The 22,960-nt window shown below is 36.4% G+C and overlaps 1 protein-coding gene across 1 annotated transcript in view; it reads right to left on the bottom strand.

The window, feature by feature from the left end:
* Window positions 1-22,960, bottom strand: part of Mbnl3 (muscleblind like splicing regulator 3) — a 53,459-nt gene that overhangs the window by 2,887 nt on the left and 27,612 nt on the right. The window contains 10 exon segments of the mRNA XM_038316656.1: window positions 860-954; window positions 4,795-4,945; window positions 8,836-8,940; window positions 8,943-9,074; window positions 10,321-10,424; window positions 10,427-10,463; window positions 10,465-10,505; window positions 19,924-20,001; window positions 20,004-20,057; window positions 20,060-20,093. Of these exon segments, the coding sequence (XP_038172584.1) occupies window positions 860-954; window positions 4,795-4,945; window positions 8,836-8,940; window positions 8,943-9,074; window positions 10,321-10,424; window positions 10,427-10,463; window positions 10,465-10,505; window positions 19,924-20,001; window positions 20,004-20,057; window positions 20,060-20,093 (831 nt within the window).

Here is a 22,960-nt window from a genome sequence, read left to right on the forward strand (position 1 = left end):
TCACTGCTTGAGTTTGTTACATCAAAATGATGATCAATTTCACAGAAACCTTTAAGCATGTTTACGGTTTCCACCGAGTCAATTTTGCAGAGCAGAGGTTGGAGTGTAGTTTATCCGTCAAATGAAGGTTGTGTGCTTCTTGACTATCATGCTGGGAATTTAAGTAGCAGCTTTGGGGCAAGTGAGCACTTTGGTAAGGCAGGACGGGTATCACAGTACCCAGTAGCTACTGTACTAATTGCCTCACAACTTCAAGATTTCCTAAAAATTGGCCACCTTCCCGTGACTCTGCCTGAAAAATCTAAACCAAATGAAAGTGGAAACAACACAAGCACATCTAATGTCTACACGAGAAGGGATTTCTGATGTAATCACTGGGTGATAATAAAGATGTGCATTCCTTGGAAAGAACTGTGATAGCATGCTTTCTTTCCAGTGGAACTGCAAGTAGAGGAGATGTGCTTACTAAATCTAAGTTCAAACACAAGAACCAAAACCAACGGGGCTGGAAAATAACCTTTCCTTTTCACCAAGATGAGAAAGCTTTTAAGACATATTCAGCACAGCACATACACTTGAGGATTGGTGTGGAAGCAACAAATTGATATAGAAAATCACGAATAATATCTGCTTATCAATTAACAATGAGTAAAATGCTGCCAAGTAATCCTGAGAAAATTGAAAATAACATACAGTACCCTAATTATACATAAAAAATAAAAGTTCCAAATCTAACAACTGGTTAAGAAACACATAAGCACATGGACTAATAACTTTCACCAATCCAAAAGCTATATACTGTGCCTTTTCAACACATTGTGGTTATCTAGGTCTGAACAGATGAAATAAATGACCAAACCTGATTGCCTGTAGTTGTTGGAACGAAGGGAACGCTGGTGGCAGGTGTTGCTGCTGCAGACACAGTGGAAGGTGTAGCACCGTGCATCATGGGCACTTTCAGTAGGAAATCATGGAAGCAACACATGGAAGGGTGAAGCATTTACACAACCATGACAGATACGATGGAATGGGGTATAGTAGATATCCCAGCAACAAGCCACGTAACATCATCATGATGGATATACACCAGGGTGCAGCATGCAATCAAAGTCAGTGCAAAGCAGCACAGCATGGAATGGAGGAAAATTTAAAGAGAGAAAGGGGAAAGCCAATTATAATTACCATTAAGGATAACAGCCGTTCTTAACATTTTGAGCAACATAACATTGTAGTGTATTCAAAAGGATGAATTTTCAGGACGGGTTGTAATGAATGCATATGAAAAAATTCTGCTGTAACCAGGGCTACCTATTAAAGCTAGCTAAGCAGACAAGTCACTGAGCTGTACAGTCAAAATTAATGAGGGTATTGTCAACTGGTGTTTGGGTTCACTGACAAGTGCTGTTACTAGATTTTTCTGGCACAAATGGCAGTTTTACGTGTACTTACCTGCTCAACATGTAAAAAGAATAGTGGTTCTGTCGAGTATATGATAGACGAGAGGGTATGAAGAATACAGTGGACTATGTATTCAGTTTGGTAAATTCCTTGGAAATTTTCGCTATTGTCAAATACACATGTGGTTCACAGTAAATCTTGTCTTCAAAAGAAATATTAGAGCTACAATGGCTAGCAGCTGCAAAATCCTTTTCAGGATGTTTTCCTTTGCTTTGCTACTTTCTATTTCATTCTCAAAGCTTTTGGACGCTTTTCTAACTTACAGCTTATTTTGGAAATCCAACCAGGGAATTAATGTGTGAATGGGAAGCATACATATATAATAATTTATCAAGTCTACCTCAGTCAAATTCAGATTTTCTGAAAGTCTACTGGCAAAGTGAATGGCCAAGAGGAAAATGCAATCAATGCCAGAGTAAGACTGTCCCCCAAATAGTGATTAACAGAAACTCCATAGCTGTCCCTTTCATCCATCTCTGGCTACTCATTTCCTACAGCCATCCTTCATTGTCTCACCAGCTAATTCTAAAACCACTCATGTTTCTCTCATTGGAAGTACAGCAACTGTGCAGGAAGCAGCAGTGCCAAAGCATGCAATTGCATTCATAAGCAGAGTTCTGAAAGGGAAAGGACAAGGAAGCAGCCCCAAGAAACAGGTCACAAATTGTGAAAGCAGAGACACATTTCTCAAAGTTGCAGGCGTCTGTTCTTCCACTTACATTTACAGAATGTTCCTGTTAGTGTCAACACAATGTTAATGCCTATGGTGACAGCTAATCCTTCCATAACAGGCCTCGTCCTTTTGCCAGGGTTCAGATCTTGCTGTATTTGTGCTGTTTCTATGTGGTCATCTTTTTGACCTTTCCTCTTTATCTCAATAACTCCGTAATCACTTTAACCTAGCATTGGGATGGAGGTCAAGCTGCTGCAAATTCTCTAAGATGAGAGGAACTGGGTTGATAGGAGAAGCTAATATGTGTTCCATTTCCCCTAGTTTAAACAAAAGTAATTTCTCATGATCTGTTTCTGGCTCCCATGAAGACTATAGGAACTGTGACCTCCCAGTGGCTTTCTCATTTTCTTTTCTATTCATGAAATACAACTCGCTTAGGGAAGGCTAACGTATCGTGGTGGTGGCTAACTAAAGAACTGTGTGTAACTGGTTATTCCACTTGATCTTAGCCAAAAGTCTGAGAGGATATGACTGGTAGTTTAAAAATCACATCATCATCACAAGTCACTTTTGAAATAATTCTGTTGTGCCTAATTTTGGCAGATGATGCTCCATCCTTGGATACTAAAGAATCCAAAAATGGTCTGGAGAGATGGTTCACCCATTAAAGAATAAACTCACAACCAAAATATATATATAAGAATCCATCGAAGAACATGGCAGGATGTTCTAGCTTTGCTTAAGTCATCCTTTCTCAAAATCTTTATAATGAATGCATTACACTATAAGAGTAAATTTGGGAGGTGACTGTTTCATTGCAGTTTATAAATTATATATTTTGTAGTGATGAGCTGCGGGCTGCTTCCTGCTGCCCTGCTCCCGGCCACCGGCTAGCTTATGCCCCGAAATAATTACACGGAAACTGTATTCTTTTAAACACTGCCTGGCCTGTTACTCACATCTTGACTAACCCATATCTAATAATCTTTGTAACACCACAAGTGGTGTCTTACCGGGGAAGATTCTAGCATACATCCATCTTGGGCTGGAGCTTCATTGCATCTCTCTCTGAGGAGAGGCACGGCGGTCTGCCTAACTTAGGAGAGGCGTGGCATCTGACTGAGCCCTCTACCTCACTTCCTTTTTCCTGTTCTGTCTACTCCACCCACCTAAGGGCTGGCCAAGGCAGTTTCTTTATTAAAACAGAAGACCTTCCCACATCAATATTTGAAATGTATTTTTAAAATAATAGATACCAGACCAAGAAAATTATCAAGTTTCACTGTGGAAAGAAACATTTTAGTATCTCAATTGCTGTTTTTAGGATAAGAATGGAAAAGGCAGGGTTAAAATTTGGCTACAGTGGCAAGCTACTAGAACTTGAGAAATAAGTCTACTTTGATTCCAAAGAATACCATATTAAACCCTAAATACTCAGAAAATGTCCACTCACATCATTTTGTCACTTATGTGTTTATAGCCACAGTAGAAAAAACGCGTTTAGGTTAGAGAAAGTTGAGAATTTTTGTACAAAACCTACCAAAAGTTGAAGCGGGTGCCATGCACAGTATTGGCCCTGTACACCATGCAGAAAGCGTGGAAAGTAAAGAAGAGAGAGATTTCATTATTCAGGCCTTACAGATAGAAGTGAATTTTAACTAGAGAGGTAATTTTTGCAATATCAATTAATCAGCACATGCAGACTAGTAATCACCCATGCTTATAGTTACAGGTTAGATTTAAGACCACAGACCCAGGGAGTAAAAGTAATTCGTAGGTTAAAAAGAACTTTATGTTTGCTTTAAAGGAATGATCTCACATAAATTGTATGTTTATTTTAGGCAAATATATTGTAAATAATTTATTAATAAAAGGAGATTTTTTGTTTACTACATATATCCTTTTAAAGGTATGCTCAAGGATCTAAGTCTGTATTTAGAGAATTAATATATTAACTAACTGCTCAATATATTATTTCCCTTATGTCTGAGTACACAATACTATGTGTCTGGGCATGTTCATGTAATTTTAAAGTCTTATAAAAATGATCTTTAAAGCAAATGGTACCTTCATTTATTAAAGCCTTTACATTTTTTTAGAAGAAAAATTTCCCCAGCTTTTTGATAAGAACTGGGAATTGAGTCCAGGGTTTTGCACAGGCTAGACAAGTTCTCTATTAGACATACGATCCCAAATATTTACTTTCACTTAAAAATAATTTCCAAGAGTTAGAGGCTAAAGCTAACTGTTTTACATATACTATAAATTTACTATACATTCAAGGATTTTAAAAATTCTTGATCTTGTTATATCATAGTTATATGGACTATAGAATTTTACACATTGAAGCTGGAAAATGCTTTTGACAGATAATTGTATCTATGAAATAATGACTACAAGTCAAGTAATTAGATGAGATAAATTCAAGTATATCAACCAAGTGAATCAACCTTCAGAAGCAAACAAAAACTCTCCTAGTTTAATTTCCATCATTTCCAAAATCATATGTTATTCTACATAATAGAAAATTAAGCGTAATTGTTTTATTTTACTTGTAGTCAAAATGCATGATGACTATCCTCCAACAAAAGCCCTTTAGAAGCTGCTTTGCAGTATACATATTCAAACTGCTAAACTCTAGATTCCCAGAACTGTGCTCTCACCTGTAGGGATAAATGCCGGCTGCGGAATCTGCATGTTAGCCAGAGCCTGTTGGTAGTGGAAAACATTGGGATTAAAGACTGGGGCGGCACCATTGGCCTTATCAAGGGCTGACCTCTTTGGTATCAGTTGAAGTGCACCAGGCGGCAGGGCCTATAGAAAAGGGATGAAACAGTCACTATTACCAGAGAAGTAAAAATGTCCTCAAACCAAGCAAGTACCAATTATCTAAGTTACAACCTGGGGAACAAACACAGGGTATCCACAGAGCAACACTTTACGTAAGTAGTGGGTACTTAGCAGGGAAACAGCTACAAAGATTAGCTGTTTCAGTGCAAATAGTTAGTATGAAACAGAAATATAAAAGGAACGGGCCTTTTCATGTCCCTAATCCATAAAACTTAGGACAGGATGTGATAGAAAACTCGAACAGCAAATTGTCATACACAACTTACTTCTTAGATGTAAGTAACAAGAGTAAACAATAGAAACGAGAAGACCAGAAGTGACAGGTAGAAGAGAACAAAGTTCCTGTCTATTAAAGTTCCAGCATGGATGGAGGGGGATAAATGGCATGCAGACATTGATATTATAATACTGTAGTCCTAAAAAACAAACTCTAATTTAGACAAAGACCTCAGGTTCAAATCTTCTAAGTGTATATCTAAAAACTCACCTGTAAGAAAAGGCAGGTGAGTCATTCCTCCCCACCACCAATCTCACTCTTGTATTATAAATTTAAGTGAAATGTAAAGCATCTGCAGTTCTTTTTTTTTAAAATAGAGGCTCTCTGCACGGTTTAGTATAAAACGTTTGATTCATTAAATATTCATTAAACAGTTTCAATTCTAAAATCTATCAAAACTTTTAAGTCCTTCTCCTATGTCTAAAGTTCTCTTAGGATCTCACTGTTCTTTTACTGTCCAAGGCAGATCCCAGAGCAGAGTCATTGGAAAAGCTTAACATTACTTTGCATTTTCCTTCAGCAAATTCTGTGCTATTTCAATAAGAGCCAGCAACACTGAGGTGTGCGTGCTCCAGATGCCTCAGGAGACAGGAACACTTCTACTGAGGAACTAGCCTTCCAAGTACCAAAAAGTCATGCCATGACCTCCTGATGCCCATGGATCCTCAAAGCCTAAAATGATCTATATTTTTCTTTTGAGAACCCTTCCATTGATGAATACATACATTATTTTGATTGTCAAAATAAGTCAGATGAAAATAAACCAAGTGGCTTTGGAGATGCATAATTTCCAACTTTTTCTGAGAACGGATTGCAAAGTTCATGACAGATACTCATTTGTAAAATGCCAGTTATCATTCCAAATGCCTTTTTTTAAACCATTAAGGTGAAATGCATTCATTGAAGATTTTACCAGAGCAAGACAGGAGATTCCTCATTTGGCAATCTAAAATATTTCCTTTTGGTACAAATTGAGGCTGCCCCTTTCTCTGGAAAATGGGGAACATCAGAACCAAAGCTGTGCTGCCCAGCAAACACAAAGCCGAGGCAAGGTCTAGAAGAAGATTGAGCAGGCAGATCCTGGTAAGATAGTACTGTCTGTTTGCTACTGGGATCTGTCTTCACACACTGGTGCACAATTCTGATTCCATGGTGCTTATACACTTAAAAATGTTTCTCTTATTGATATTGCAGGTCTTCACAGGCACATTAAAATCTTACTAAATTGCCAAAGAGGTGTGAGACTGGGAAAGAAATAAATAAACCCTCTAAATCTTTTTCTTTCATCTTGGGGGAAGGTTTGAATTTTTCACTCCGTAACTCAGGCTGGCCTTAAAATCATGACACTCTTTCTACCTCAGCATCCCAAGTGTTAGTATTACAGGCATGAGCCATCATGCCCAGCTTTCAAAAATTAATACATGTAATTCTTCTTCAGTAAACTCAACCTGAGCTATACACATGAACAAGGTACAGAGCATCCTTTGAGAAAATGTTTCTACTCTACATGCCAATATAAAAACAGCTTAGAAATACAAAATGATTAAACCTCTTCCTTGGAAATCGTCTTTCATTTAGTCTTATATCACACTCGTTTAGGTCAGTCTGACCCATAAGGTCACTGCTACAGTGAGACCCTCCGGTAATCAGTTAGAAAAGGACTTAATGCTGCCATTCACATGTTCCAGTGAGAGCATGCTACATAAGATTTAGCTTTCTAAGTGGAAATAATTTGAGATTAATACATTTATATGCATACTCTACCAAACAAACTTAAATTACTAGTGTACAGATACTTATGAAATTCACCTCTGAGTTTAGGTACAGGTGCATAATTACACGAAAACAAGACATGCTTAGTTATGACATATCCTGTGTGTGTATGTATCCATGTGCATGAGATTTTACAACCAAGCTAAGAACCAAAAAGTTGAAGGCTTAGCTGTGTGTAATATGAAACAGCTGTAGGACTAGCTGCTTGGTAGGCGAAGGCAGGAAGATAGCTTGAGATCAGGAGTTAGAGGCCAACACTGGTCCAAATCTCTTAAAAATAAAATCAACGCTTAGCTTCAGCACCGAATATCCTAGGTACCTTGCTATTTTAATAACTTTAAAGCATTTAGAAGCATTTAAAACAAAAATATTTGAGAATGTAATTAATGTCCATTAACAGACTTGTTGCCCAGATCAAAGGAGAAAGTAAGTTTGTTCTTCTTTGGTACCCAGGACCTTCATGAGTCAAAGGAGTTTTGGAAGAAAATAAAAGGTGTAGTAAGAAAGTAGAGCCAGTTCAATAATGGCGCTAGAGCCTTGAAATCACAAACCAGGAGAAAAACCTACAGAAATATGGGACATTTGGTCTTAGGGAGGGAACATGAGATATAATCCTCTTAGGACAGTGGCTGACTTTATAACATGAAATTCCAATTACAGAGAAAATAAATTTTATCAAAGTATTAGGAAAACCTTCTAAAGAGGGATGACTGAATAGGAATCTATTACCCCTGGAAAGTTGAAACAGAAAGATGATGAATTCCAGGCAACGGAACTATATAGACTCTGAAGTCAGTCTGGATTACAAAGTGCAACTCCATCACAGGAAACAAAAGAAAGAAAGAGAAAGGAGAGAGGAAAGGAAGAACAAAGAAAAACAGAGACCGATAGAGAAGATGGGAAATGGGGATGCGAGAGAACAAAAGGCGAGCGGAGGGGATGATGTCTCTTATGAAAACACACGGTCTCTATCATGCCAATCTGAATAACGCATGCACATATAATTTGGTTCGTACCGATTACAGACTTAGGGGTTGCACAGGTAAAATGAAGCTTATTCAGTTTTGTCCCCCACTGGAAATATGGGTGGAGATCTTGGTAGCAAAAATCAAACAAGCAAAAAAATGTGGCAAGCAACATATCAAAATAATTCATAGTTGTGACTTTAACACTACAGGGTTACAATGATTTTTTCTACTTACTTCATTAAGTGTTATCAATCAGAACTAACTCTTCCCCATAACTGCCTGCTACAGCAACTCAAAGGAGAGGTCTTTTCCCTCACTCATGTCCAAATCTCCCTGAAGATATGGCTGGCTTCTGCCTTGATTTTCCCTTCTGTCTGCATCACACAGCCAGAACAGAATGTAATTTTGACCTTTGGGAAATTAGAGCTGCTTAATACCCCATCTTTGTAGCACTGTGTTTTCAACGGGCATTAAGGATATGAGTAGTAAAGCGTCCATGAAAGTGGCTCATAGAAAACAGAGGCAACTCTGCCATCTTTGAATATTCAGGCTAGTCAGACTATAAGAGGCACTCAATATGATTTACTGTCTAAATCATATAATTTACCTTTCTCTAAAATTAAAAAAAAAAGATGGGGGTTAAAAATCATGAATAAAGCTTTTAAATAATTATCTTTAGAAAGTCTTAGCAAATAAAGTAGAATATATAGGTTCTTATTTCTAGCATATACCTTTGGTTTTTATATTAAGATACACTTGAGTAGTCAGTTTTTACGTATGCAAAATAATAGACAAAGTGGGCCTACAAAAAGCCCACAGTCCTAACTTGCTCTTACCATTGCAGCAGCCGCTGAATGGTTCATCTGGTGATGAGCTGCCTTGAGTTTGGCTTGCAGGTGGGGAGGAGGATGAAAGTACTTGCACTTCTCCCGGGAGCATCGGCTCCTTTAATGTAATCCATGCAGATTGTCACAGTATTATCAGACACTTCAATCATAGAAACATCAGTAGGGTGAGCATAGCGACAATCACTCTCCCCACGGGTACAGTTTCCACGCTGAAATTCACGGCAAACCTTAAACAGGAAAACAAAAACACACATACATTCCCAATGATGACTGGAAGGTGACTGGCTTTATTTACTTTCCATGAAGATATGAAGGTCACATATACATTTTGTCATTTATGTAGGAAATAACTACAAAAGATGAAAGGTAATATAAAGCAATATCCACCTTAAGACAAAAAACATAATTTTTTTTTTATTCCAAGGGGGGGTGTCGAAATCACATTTTCCACAAAGTGTCTATTTGCCTTACACTGACATAGTAGGACCTAAAGTATTACTGAAAATGTGTTTGCGCCTTTAATCCCAGCACTCGGGAGGCAGAGACACGTGGATCTCTGAGTTCAAGGCCAGCCTGGTCTACAAGAGCTAGTTCCAGGACAGGTTCCAAAGCTACAGAGAAACCCTGCCTCAGAAAACAAAACAAAAAAAAAAACACCAAAAAACAAACAAACAAACAAACAAACAAAAAAAAGATAAAAGAAAATGTGTTTGAATCCTGAAGTAAACATATGCATTCAAATGTAATTATTTCTTTAAGGCCTAGGGTGATTCTTTAGTATACAGCAATGTTACACAGCCAATTTGTAAACCACACTGAGTCACACGTATATTTAGATTCCATTCTAATACATGATTAGGGATTCAGTTGGTTGCCAATGGAGCTGACTTTTCTAAGAAATAAACCAGTTATTTTTCCTAGCGAACAAAGAATAGCAATTAAAGGAAATTAAAGGGTGCCAATAAATCAAAGGATGTTTGAGATTTCTTTTAAATTCTTTAGGTTTCATATTTACTATGAAATACATAATTCTTAACAGGAGAAAGTGTTTAGATGCTATTTATAACCCACATTCATACAGCTTTACACTCTATAATTGTAAAATGTTAGGTCCATTTTTTTTTCAGTTTATCATTCTAGAAAGTAGAGACTCATGAGAAAATCCAGTTAATCCATTCTATAAAGCTCCAGCATGGATATAAAGAAAATTCTCATTCAGACTTCCTATAGAGTGGTTCATGTTTGGGTATACTTGAAACAGTGTTTGACCTACTGCACAACAAAATACATTCACTTCAGAACAAGGTCTAACTGAAGTTAAAAAAGGTTAAAATTCTTTCTCAGACTCTTATATGCTAAAACGTACTTGGATATACTTATTTAAAACATTCAACAAGTTAGGCTCTGAAAATGTACATTATGCATAATGTTAATATCCATTCTACAATCATTTATATATGTATCCACAAATACCTCCAGTCTATCTGTACGAGCTGGTTTTGGGGCAGGAACTCCTGGCAATGCAAGAGGTGGATTTCCAGAATACAGAACTGGAGTATTGGTAAAAAGTTCAGCAGAACCAGGCCCATCCCAGGATGATGCATGTAAGGATTGAAAAGCCATGGCAGGATTAGCTCCAAGTGATGGATTCATAGGAAGATGCCTGTGTTCAAAAGAGGAGAAAAAAAGGTAAACATATCCTTCTTACTATTATTACACCAGGCATTCTCGAAGAATTACAGCATTTACTAAGATACTATTAGCTTTTTCTTTTATATATTTATATTATTATATCACTCCTATCTTCCTCTCTTTCTCCTTCCAAATCCTCCCAATAACCTTTTCCTTGCTCTCTTTAACATTTATGGCCTTTTTTCATTAATACTAGGGTCTGTTTATTTCTTTAACAATATTAATCTGTCAACTAATAAGTCTATATTGAAAAGGTAAAACGATTCCAGGACATGTTTAGTTATTTTTAAAGATTTAACCACAACACTATTATCTAGGCTGTCATTAGATTTTAAAAATTAGTGTTGTAGCTTTTTATGACCAATTTCCTCATTGAGTATAAATTTCATTCTATAAACACTTTATTGAGAAAGGAAGATCTCCCGATTGCAGCCCTGGAGCAGAAGGCAGGAACTTCTGAGCTGCGTATTTCAAATAAGCATTTCTATTTTCTCACTACTACCTTTGCCCCAGGCTAACTACTCCATTTTATGAACCTGAACATTCAATGGCTTACTTTTGACTAACAGCCACCGATTAAGTCAAGCAGCCTATAACTTGAATGCAACATCTTGTGCATTCAGTTTGCAATAAGCTTAAGCAACTTAATCCTGCTTCTATTGTATAATCATAGCCCCTCATGGCAATGTAAACTAACATGAACCCATCTGTGAGTTATTGTTTATTTTTAAAGGAAAAGGATAGGGGTAGTTTGTGAGTATGTATGCTGGGGCTAGAACCCATGGCCTTATACATGCTAAGCACACATTACCACTCAACCACATCCCCCAGCACTAAGAAAAAGGTTCTTATTAAATGGAATCTGATTTCTCTGTATAGCCTGTAGTAATCTACACATTTCAATTGCTTCTGATATTTAAATTTGAACTAAAATCATTTACTAAATATTTGAAAATATGAGATGTTTTCTCACAGCCAGAGATGTAAATTTTCTTTTCTTTTCTTTTTTTATTGATTTTTATTGAGCTCTACATTTTTCTCTGCTCCCTTCCCTGCCTCTCCCCTCCCCTTCAACCCTCTCCTCAGGTCCCCACGCTCCCAATTTACTCAGGAGATCTTGTCTTTTTCTACTTTTCATACGTCTGACTTAGGCAAAGTGTTGAGAATGATGCAGGTAGCAGACTTTAAGAGACAAGATCATTGGTTTGTCTCAGGACTGATTTGTCCTCAGAGTCTAGCAGTTTTTCTCCCTATCATACAATTTTCTAAGACTTCTTGGGCACTAGCAACGAAGCTACCATGAACTCAAGAAATGCCTCCTAACATTTAGGGAAATGACTTATGACAAATGGCTCCTAAGCTTTTTCTTCTGGGACTTTCTGAGAGTCAGCTAAGAGCTGCGGAAGTGTATACAGAAAAAACCTCATATATATTCACAAAATTTGTTGACTGGATCTTAAGAAGTTCAAGAGCCCAGGGACATCCACCACTGTTGCAGATTTCTGGCTCCTCATAGGCTTGTCCATCTCATGGCCCACAGACCACATGAAGTTGGAGAGAGCCCCAACACAAAATCAAAAAGTTACATTAGACATTATGAGATTGTTTTGTGATTTTGAACTTGTATTGCAACAGTTCTCAAACATGAACTTTGTAGAGGACAAAAGGTTGGACAAGCCCAGGTGAATAAGGATTCACAAATCAAGATCCCTCAGGCAAATCTGACCTGCCCCTATTTTTGTATAAACAGCAACCTGCATTTTATATATTCTAATGTTTAAAAATATTAAAAAATTAAAAGGGAAATTACTATATGTTTATTTTGATGTCTATCATTGATTTCAACGTGCTGCTTTATAGATCTGTATTACAAAAATTATGGAAATTTAATTCATCTCAAACACAAGAATTTCTTACACACACACACAACACCACACACACACACACACACTTTTATACATATTACTCAGTGATTAACTATGGTGGAGACAATAGTTTGGAACCCTACCAAGGTAAAATTTGATATTACCCAGCAAATATTCTTCTTAAAGTACTCTCTGAAGCCCCTTTGAATAGTAAAGCAATTTAATAAAAAATTCTCTCCTTAACCAGTTACCTGTGTGATGGTCTTGGTGAATTTTATATCTTAGCTATTGTGAACAATGCAGCAATAAACCTGGAAGCACACAGGTGTCTATCTCATATAACGATCTGAGTAACTGAAGTCTAACACAAATTTATGATAGTCCTAAGGCTCCCCGCACATGGAACAGATAAGTGAGGAGATGAAAATGATTAGCATTTCACATTCTATGCATATATAAAATTATTATAGTGTACCTCATAAATATGTGGGTAAGTTATGCTTCCATTTAGAAATTACGAAAATAGCAAAAATTCCTCAAGCACATGTGTCTAGTTTGTAAATATTTTTGGTACACTACCTTTTAATTAAAATGAATTATTCATCAAGTTAGTATAAAGCAATGAAAATTAAATGTTACACCAAATCCATTGCTTTATCTAACAAAAGAGACCTACTTGTTCTCAGTAATATCCAACATCAGTTACAATTATTGATGAATACAAAAGATTTTAAGTGATTAAAATATCACAGCCTGAACCCCACAGAATAGCTGTGGCCTTCTTTCTCTGAACTTCTATTTAGAGGTAAAAGACTAAGCATTTTCTTTTACTTAAGGGTAAACATTTGTTAGCAATTTGTTGACTCAATTTTAATACCAGAAAAATAGGGCCCTTAAATTTACTAGCACTCATAATACCTCCCCTTTACAGTTCATTTGAAGACATTTATGTTGTATAAAAGAAGTAAACCCTTTTATTCATCATCAGGCTTATTTCTGTCAGAAAATTCTGAAGAACAATGAGCATATGGTTGTAGTTTCTATCAGATTCTAACTGTTCACAAAGGGAACAGCTGAGTAAACTGTGTTTCATAATTTTTACTTCGTCACCTACTGAGTGATGTTCTCTGGGGACAGAAGCAGTCAAAAGGAAGGCTGCAGAAGGCCAATATAATTTCCAGACTAGTTAAACTGTACCTTAATAATTATGAGTTAACTTTATAAACAAATGAAAGCTGATAGTAGTGTTTATATACGAATCATAATTGCTAATACTAAGCCATTCTAGCCCTTGAGAGAGCTAAGGGAAAAAGTTCAAGGGTCAGAAGTAAAAAATTGTCCTTAACTCCACATGGCACTTCTGATCTTAATAATTATAGATGTCTTTGGGTAAAAAGGAACATTAAAGTAGTCAGGTAGGCAAATGATTGGTAGACTATTTTGAGTATAAGGAATAAAGAGGTGCCCAAAGGAGGGCATACGCCACAGTTCAGATCTACCATTATCTGGTGGAATGAGAAGCTACAATAGAGGGTTAGGAATTTAAAAGAGAGTATCCAAACTCGGATCAGCATAGCAAATGATTATTTCTGTAGGCAGACAGCCTAAGACCTTATAAGCAAGGCAATTTTGACTATTCTGATGAATGAGCAAGAATGGATCAAAAAATCACTTGTTGGTTACTGCCATATGGTAATGACATTCAATTAAATTTAGTATTCCAGTAGGAAAGTGAAAACTATTTCAAAGACACAGTTTGTGGTATGAACTGTGGTGATTTCATGGGTATATGCTCACACCCAAGGACACCAAACTGTGTACTTAACTGAAAGTATACAGTTTTTTGTATGTAAATGATACCAGAAAGAAATATTTTTAAAAATAAAATTATTACTTGGTTTTAACAGAGTATGAAACAAGACACAAAGTTTTTCTCCCCTGAGAATGGGAAGAGCTAAGATGAGCAAAGAACCCACAGTATTTATAAAAATTTCAATGCGAGACCAATATATGAAAGAGTACTAAGAGTTCCTATTACTAAGTTTTGGACAAAGGCAATCCATCAATAAAACAATAGAAGCACAGACATACTTTTGCATGGTTATTAGAAAGATAATGCCATAGTAGAAAAAGAAGAGCCCAACGGGACAAACATGGAGCACTTGGGAAAAACCAGAAATACTCATTCAATACCTCACTTAAAAGATAAAGATAAACATTCAGCTTTTGATCCACTCATTATCTGTCTAATGCCTGGTACAGAGTATATGGACCAATAAATATTTACTAAGGTGAATGAGAAAAGATTCCTAAGCCACTGGTTGATTTTGATTTACCAAATTCAAAAATCCCAATTCAAAAATCAGAGAGCAAAAGAAACAAAAGTAGTTTAAAAAGTAGTGATACAGTGAATGACTCTACCAGTTTTTCAATTAAGGAAGATTTTAGGCAAACAGATACTCCCATTTTTGAGAAATATGTGACATGTTAGATCAATCAGTTTGAAAAGCACAAGGTATCTTTTACCCATGTGCATACATGTATGTTTTACATGTATGTGCATATTTTATTGGTTACTAGTTAGTAGTACCAATTCTAATTAGCTAGATAGTACCAGAGGTTAAGAAATGAAAAGTTTCATAAAATGGTTTTGTGATGTAACAGATCAAGCTATGTAACTGTCTGTTTTTAAATTACACATAATCATACATATTTATTGGATACAATGCGCTAAATGAACACACACATATATACACTCTCCCCCTTTATATGTGCATCTATACTAAATTTAGAATTTCAGTAGAATGAAAACCATTTTAAAGATATACTTTGTGTCAGGAATTATTTAACTGTGTCATATTGTGCACTGCATATATATAAAACATACAAACATACTTTCCATCTAATTGTAAAAGTCTAACCGCTGACTCACCTCTCTTTTCCTTCATCTGTTCTCTCCACTACCTTTCCTAGAAACAACTCTAATTCTACGAGAACAGCTTTAGATGACTCCATATATGAATGAGGTCATATGGTAAAATATATGACTTACTACAAACTGTGTTTCTAGGAGGCTTAGTGTATTGCTACTGTAAATAATATCCATTGGATATTTACAAGAGTACACGAATAACTTAAATCAATATTGAGCATTCCTTAAAAGCAAGCTAGGAACTTAGTTGTTCACAGATGGTCTCCTGGCATCCATCCTGGCGATAAATATATAATTTATTCTATTTTATTTTAAAAAGAAAACAAACTATCTTTTTTCATTTTGCACACCAATCCCAGTTCCCAGTCCCTCCCCTTCTTCCATTCCCTCCACCTACCCCCACCCCCATCTATGCATGGTCTTACAGTATCATATTTACTTTATAGATATACATGCATCATCATCTTTAGTAGTAAAAATCTTTTCTTATCACTAAAATTCTTCAGATCTTTAAAATTTTTCCTTTATTTGAGAGTTTTCTAGTGTGTCTACCTTACTATTCTTCTACCGTGTTCTTTTGTCTCCTAATAATGCAACTGGAGTATGAGAATAAAAAATAATGGCTTTTTAAATGCACTGGAAAATGCTAGGGAGCCACATTGTTTGCTCTACCTGGTAAACCTAAAAAAGTGAAGAAAACACTTTCAAAGATAGATCTTTACAGTAGCAAATGTCAGTGCAGACAAACTTGCCTGCTATATCAATCATTCCACTTAAATTGATAAAGTGTGGTTTTTATTCATTGTGCAGTTACACTGAACAGAATCTCTTCTCTTGCTCTCATTCTTTGTAGGGTGACATTCCCTTTATCTAGGAGCTTATAATAAGCAAGCTATATTCAATTTTCAAAAGGCAGATGCGCTCTCCTGGTATCCTAGAAACAAATCAAAGTATGCTTTGTGGAAAGACCTGCAGTTCAAGCCAGTGATGCAAATGGCTATTAATTTGCTATCACACAAACAGAGGTCTGGAAAATTTTAAGTAAAATTTATTCTGAGGACAAGTATCAAATTATTAGGAAGGGGGCGATTAAAAAAGATAACAGAGCAGTTCATAGGAAAAGTAGGTACTATAGAAATTAAACAAAATTATATATTATCTCTGTATTATTGAGATCAGGATTCATTTTAAAGACTTTTTTTTTCCAAATTAGAGTGGTAAATTTCACTTAAATTTACACAGATTAGCTCAATTACAAGAGATCTACAAAAGCAACTTCCTAGATCATGAGGAGCATATCAACCGTCTCAGTATTAGATTTTTATGCACATAATAGTTACAGAAATTAATCTATATTAACTTATTATATCACAACAGCTACCATTAAATATTATGAGGTAGGAAAATTCTATTTGTTCCCTGGGGGTCTTCTATGTAATACTTATATAATGTAACATTCCATAAAAGAAATTGTACTCTGGTGAGTTATATCAGTTATCTTCTCAGGTCTCAGATCTGAAATTACCCCCACTAAAGAAAAAGGGAAATATTGCCTATTAACACACTCATGGAGAATCAGATTAGAAAGCAAAACAGAAGAACTTTCAAAATTCAGTGATTGTCCTCCTTATTGCCTTTAAAAGGCCACTCCTTATTTGCCCAGAAGTTACCTTAAACATTATTATTACACAAGTGTTGGAACAGAGAGGGTCTCACAAGCTGAATAGAAAGAATATAGTTGTCTTTCTTTTCTTTTTTTCCCTTTTGGTTTTTGGAGACAGGGTTTTTCTGTGCAACAGCCATGGCTGTCTTGGAACTCAATCTGGAGACTAGGTTGGCCGGGAACTCACAGAGATCTGCCTGCCTCTGTTTTCTGAGTACTGGAATTAAAGGTATGTGCCACGGCTGCCTTTCTTTCTTGCCCCTACTTTATTTTACCCTATGTCTGGCTCTCTGATCCCATGGAACAGGGCATTTGACTGGGGCTCTATGGTGGGAGGTCCTTCTGTCTATGTGTTGTCTTTATTGGTTAATGAATAAAGAACTGGCTTGGCCTATAGCATGGGAGAAAGGAGGCAGGGTCAGAGAGATACCATGGAGCTGCTGCCAGAGTCAAACATGCTGAAACTTTGCCGGTAAGCCACTGTCACGTGGCGATAAACAGATTAATGAAGATGGGTTAAATTAGTATGTAAGAATTAGCTAATAAGAAGCTAGAGCTAACGGGCCAAGCAGTGATTTAATTAATACAGTTTCTGTGTGATTATTTCGGGTCTAAGCTAGCTAGCGGCTGGGAACCGACAAGTTGCCTCCTCCAACAGCTCTAAAGCCCTTGACGTTTGAACAATATCTGCTATGGCACTGTAGAATATATTGGGCTAGTGTTAGAAAAATCTTGCTACGTTCCTTGCTCATTCCCATAAGAGTCTGAGACTACTAATAGTTAATTAAATATTTCTTTGTCATAGTCAAATTTTGACCAATATTCCCACCCCCATCCAAAGCCTCTATCAATAATCTATTCTCTGTTCTTATGAGTTCAACAGTTTTAAGAGTCTACATATAAGTGAAACTATGCATAATTTGTCATTCTCAATCTGATCTGTCCTACATGGCATATTACACTTTAGGTTAATCCATGTTGTCTCATTTTATAAAAAGGCATATATGTATTATATGTGTAAGTCATCACATTTATACCTTTACTATACACACTTTGTGAATTGTACCATGATAAAGTGGAAAAATAGTAGAAAATATTTCTTTTGTTTATTCCCATGTACTCACATTTTCGAGGTTCACAAACATGTCTACTTTTCTGTGGTTCCCAGTATCTTCCCACATGTTCAGTATGGAGGAATTGTGACCCTTCAGTTCATAAAAGCCCAGAAGAGTTCCACAAGTACTTTGACCATGTAAAGTATGACTGAAGGTTAAGTGCTCTCCAAGGAGCTCATTGGTTACATGAGGATTAATTGATCAACGTAATTATCCACATTGAGTTAAAAGGCAAACATATCTGGCAAACTGATGGTGATTAAGATTACCTTAATCTGTCCAGATATCCTCGAAACAAGAGTATCATAAGGAAAAGCATCAAGTACTCAACAGGCTCCTGTGGTTGGACTCATGTAAACAGATATGCTAGCTGGAAGACCACATCAACATTCTGCTCCTTGACGTCTCAATCTGTTTTGTACTGAGATAAGCTTTCCTGAGACCAGGTTATCCCACTCCCGTATTTTCACTGCATCTAAATACTACAGACAACTTTTAACTTTCAGGGACAGTCACTGATGGATGGGTAACAAGGGAAGCACAGTCCTTTCAAATTGGTCTTGTTAATGGTTAAAAGGAAGCAAGATAGGTAGAATTTGAATGAGGAAACACTGAGTTAATCTGGAGACATGAAGAACTATAACAGAGAGGGGACAGTTTTCAATTTCCACGGAGAGGTGCCAGACTAAAACACAAATTTATATTTTAAGGTGTCAGGGCAAGATTAATTCTCAAAAGCATAATATGAATAGATGGAGTTTAATTACATTTTTGAATGTCAAGCTCATAGAAAATAGGAAACAATGGAGAAATAGTAACAGACCACAGGACAGAAGGGCAACAATTCAAATAAATGCACCATGTTACCTACTAGATTGGACACTGAAATAGAAAGAGTACATGAATGGAAAACCTAGTGAAATCTGAATAAAATTTTGAGTTTATATAATACTATTTGGATACCAGCTTCTTGGTTCTGATACATCTATAATGGCAATAATAAGATATTAACCATATATGAGGAGAATACAGTCCAGTAGCATTGTGCTTGTATAGCATGCACAAGGCCTTAGATTTCATGACATTCACTGTTGAAAATCAAAGTGTAAGGTTCGATGTACAGCTCAGTAGTAGAGCTGCTGCCTACCATGTTCAAATCACTGACTTCAATCTCTAGCACATCCACAAAAACTAAGAAGAAATAAGTCTGGGTAAGAAATAAAATGGGGAGTTCCCTGTTATGATTTTGAAATTTTTCTAATCTAAAATTATTTTAAAAGAGAATTTATTTAAAAGTAATCACAAAACTAGGCATTGTGGCACATTTTTATCAATCCCAGTGTTTGAGAGACTGAGGGCAGGAGGATGCTGTGTTTGAACCACAGTGAACTTCACCTTACAATTAAAACAAAGCCACAAATAACGAAATTACCAAACAAGAGAATTTGTTTATTAATGTCCTACAAGTCAAAGGTTTTCAGTGTAATATATTCCTCATTTTACAATCCCCCCTTTATTTAAATCTACGTTTAGAAACTCTAACCCTCTAAAATGCAACAAGTTTTTAATCCAACACACCCTATTGCTTCCTTCATAGGAACAGCCTCTGAACTGGCAATTAGCACACAAACACTGCCATAATCTTGTAGTACTTAACTTTCCAAAGGCCCTGCAGAGGTATTCCAATGTAAGCATACGTGTTTTGCCAATAGACATGGAGCTGGAGCAGCAGCACCCAGCGTTATGAAAACAGTCATACAGCAACCAGAAACCCCCACATACACTGGCAGTTTGCAAAGACTCTGCCGCAACTTACAAGAGATGACATCTGAGCGTTCTGGAGCATAAGCTGCATCTGCTGGGCGAACATGGCTGCGGCGGGTTTCGTTGAATCAGACTGTTCCTACCATTAATTTCCAGCTGCGACTTTAAATGGGGTGGGGGTGTAGGTACTTGCAGTTCTCTCGAGTGCACCGACCCTTATAGCAAAAATTTAGACAAATTTGGATTTAGTATTTCTAAATTCTGATATGACTAAAGAAAATACTAGACGCTTTTTGAACTCTTAGAAGCCACAGTCACAAGCACTATCCATGAAGTCACTCGTTTACTTTCCTTCCTGTCCTGTAAAACTGATACTCTGAAATTTTTCATCCCCCAGCAGGAGAAACCGAGACTAGGAGAAATGAAGTGACTGGCCTATGGACACATACTAGCTGCTAAAAAGTGAACTGGAATGAAAATTTAGTTGGTCTGATTCCGTAACTCTCTTAGTTGCTCTGTTTTGCTTTACTTTGATATGCATCATTATCATATTTAGAACAGAAAGTATTAGGAAAGGTATTCCATAAAATGTAAGTAGAAATTAAAAAGTTAAATAAAAATCTTTCAGTAAGAGATGTAAAATCATTTGTTTAAGACTTGGGATCTGGATCCATATGTAAAACTAATTAAGAAAATTCAGGGAGGATATTTAAGTATTATGCACAAGTATATAAATTCTGGAGTTTATTACCTTGGACATTCTAGGCTCCAAAGCTCTTTATTCCTCAAAGCCTCATGATATAAAAATATCCTTGAATCCAATGAAGTTTTGACAATCTGAGAATAAATCTGTATGTCTGGCAGGCACATTGCTCTTCAGGTTCTAGTAGCAATGTCCTTAGGTCATTTAGATACTTGAAACTAAAGCATATCTTGGATTCAATTTTTTATTCCTAGATTAAGTACTTTCAAGAGAGGCTAGTATTTGAAGTCCATTGAACCATTCATAGTGGTTTATGTCTGCAATCCCAGCATTGTGAAGACAGGGGCAGCAAGACTGACATAAATGTGAGGCTAACTTAGGCTACCGAGTGGGGCCCATTTCAAAAAAAGCAAATGCAAAATTTCCACATGCCTTTGATGTCACTTAAATGCTGACTCAGCTGCCGATTCTGTGGTAGCAAAGTGTCACTGGACAAGCTGTTTATTACGATGTCTTAATGTGACCTAGCACTGTATTCAACACATGACCTTTACATGAAGCAACCCAACAGCTCTCCTGTTGGGATTACTAAATCCGCCATATGTCTTTTAAGATAAGCACAACTGCAAGTAAAACATTTTTCCCACAGATGTTGATTCTTTACAGTGCATGAAGTTATCTGAGGAGGAAGATGAAGGAGAAAAAAAAGCAACCTTTTCATTTTGGACTGAAGAATGCAACTGAATTCCCAGGAGAAAAATGAATTAGTTCACCAAGAGTTTTTGTTCAATACATCCTATGCATTTTCCTTATTTGGGATACCTAAATACTTACTCATATTTCAGTATCTTTCTATGAAGACATTTCTACAATTTCACTGAGAAACATGGTGTATTTCAAAATGTTTACCGAGCTACATATAATACAAACTTGAATGCACTGTAGCTGCTCTTTTCTTGAAAAGTCCTCATTAATTCATATAAATATATATATATATTTAAATGGTAATTGAACATATTTATGAGAGAGTATAACCTGAAACCTAATGTGAAAAATTGGAAGTAAACTTATTGCTTTCTGTCATTTGTCCTTTTGTTTCTTTCACTGGTAAACTTGTTTTTAACCAAATTAAATTAACTTATAAAATCTAATATCCTGACTTCAAATATATCTTTACATTTTATTGTTAAATATTGGAAAATGAAGCACTTATACATACTAAGAGTTAGAAATGTGATTAAGATGATTTGCCTAAGTTCATACAAGTAACTTAGGAAAAGCTCTACAACTTCAACACATATACGGACTGTAAGGAAATTTTCACCTACACTAAAAATCACAATCTCAGGGGTCTTTCCCCCCAAAAAACCATGAACATCGTTTCACATCTATTTTACCTCTCTTAAAGGCTATGACAGTCACAGGGATTATAGTACCTAGACCCGTCACCCTCCAGCAACACACACTAAGGCTATCTGGCTCAAAAATCCAAACCTAGAAGATGCATAGCACATGGTGACTTCCTTCATGGCATGGCACTTTATACTTCTACTTCAGCCTTCCTGCTACTCCTTCCAGACCCCAACTTCAAAGATTTCCCCAAGGCTCAGGCTAAATCCCGATCTCTTCTCCCATCTCATTTTCCAAAGAAATGTTTTCAAGTTGCAGGCAACCCTGTAATTGCCCAGATCTTAAATCTCAATTTACTCTGACCTTTCTTCTCAATTTCAGTCCTTTTCATTCAGCAGCTGCAGCTGCAGCTGCATTTGGGGCTCTTGTCCTCGAACCAGGTGGAAATACCTTACTCCCGACCTGTGCCTATCTCTCATCTTGCGGCATTACTCCTGTTCGGGACATTGCGTCATTCTTATGGTTTGGGGCAGGTATGTAGCCGCAGTGAGGAAAAGAAAATCAGGCAGCTGCTGAGCAGGATTGTCTTGGGTTGCAAAGCCTAGATAGCTTAAGACAATTAGTATTATGTAACTATGGAATATGATTTGTAACCCCTCTGCAAAAGAGAAACAAAAAACAAATACATCTTTTATATTCAGAATTTCAAACAATAGAATGCCTTTTAAAGGGAAAGAAAGGGGACTAGTTGGGATTTTAGCATTGCTAAAGTTACAGGAATTTTTAACATCGTTTACATTTACTGTAATAAAAGAAAGAAAGAACAAAGGAAGGAAGAAAGTGTATCTGGCACACTTTCTGCCAACCCAGAAAGAAAAAAATTGAACATGCCTTTATGATTTTATATTAATGTCCATTACAAATAGTAACTTTCCTTAAGCTTTTCCCCCAGAAACTAATGAGATTTATACAAAGCAAAAAACCAGTACACAGAAATAGAAAAAGAAAAAAGAAAAATATGGTGTAAAA

Source organism: Arvicola amphibius, chromosome X, assembly GCF_903992535.2.
Source record: "Arvicola amphibius chromosome X, mArvAmp1.2, whole genome shotgun sequence".
Classification (NCBI taxonomy): domain Eukaryota; kingdom Metazoa; phylum Chordata; class Mammalia; order Rodentia; family Cricetidae; genus Arvicola; species Arvicola amphibius.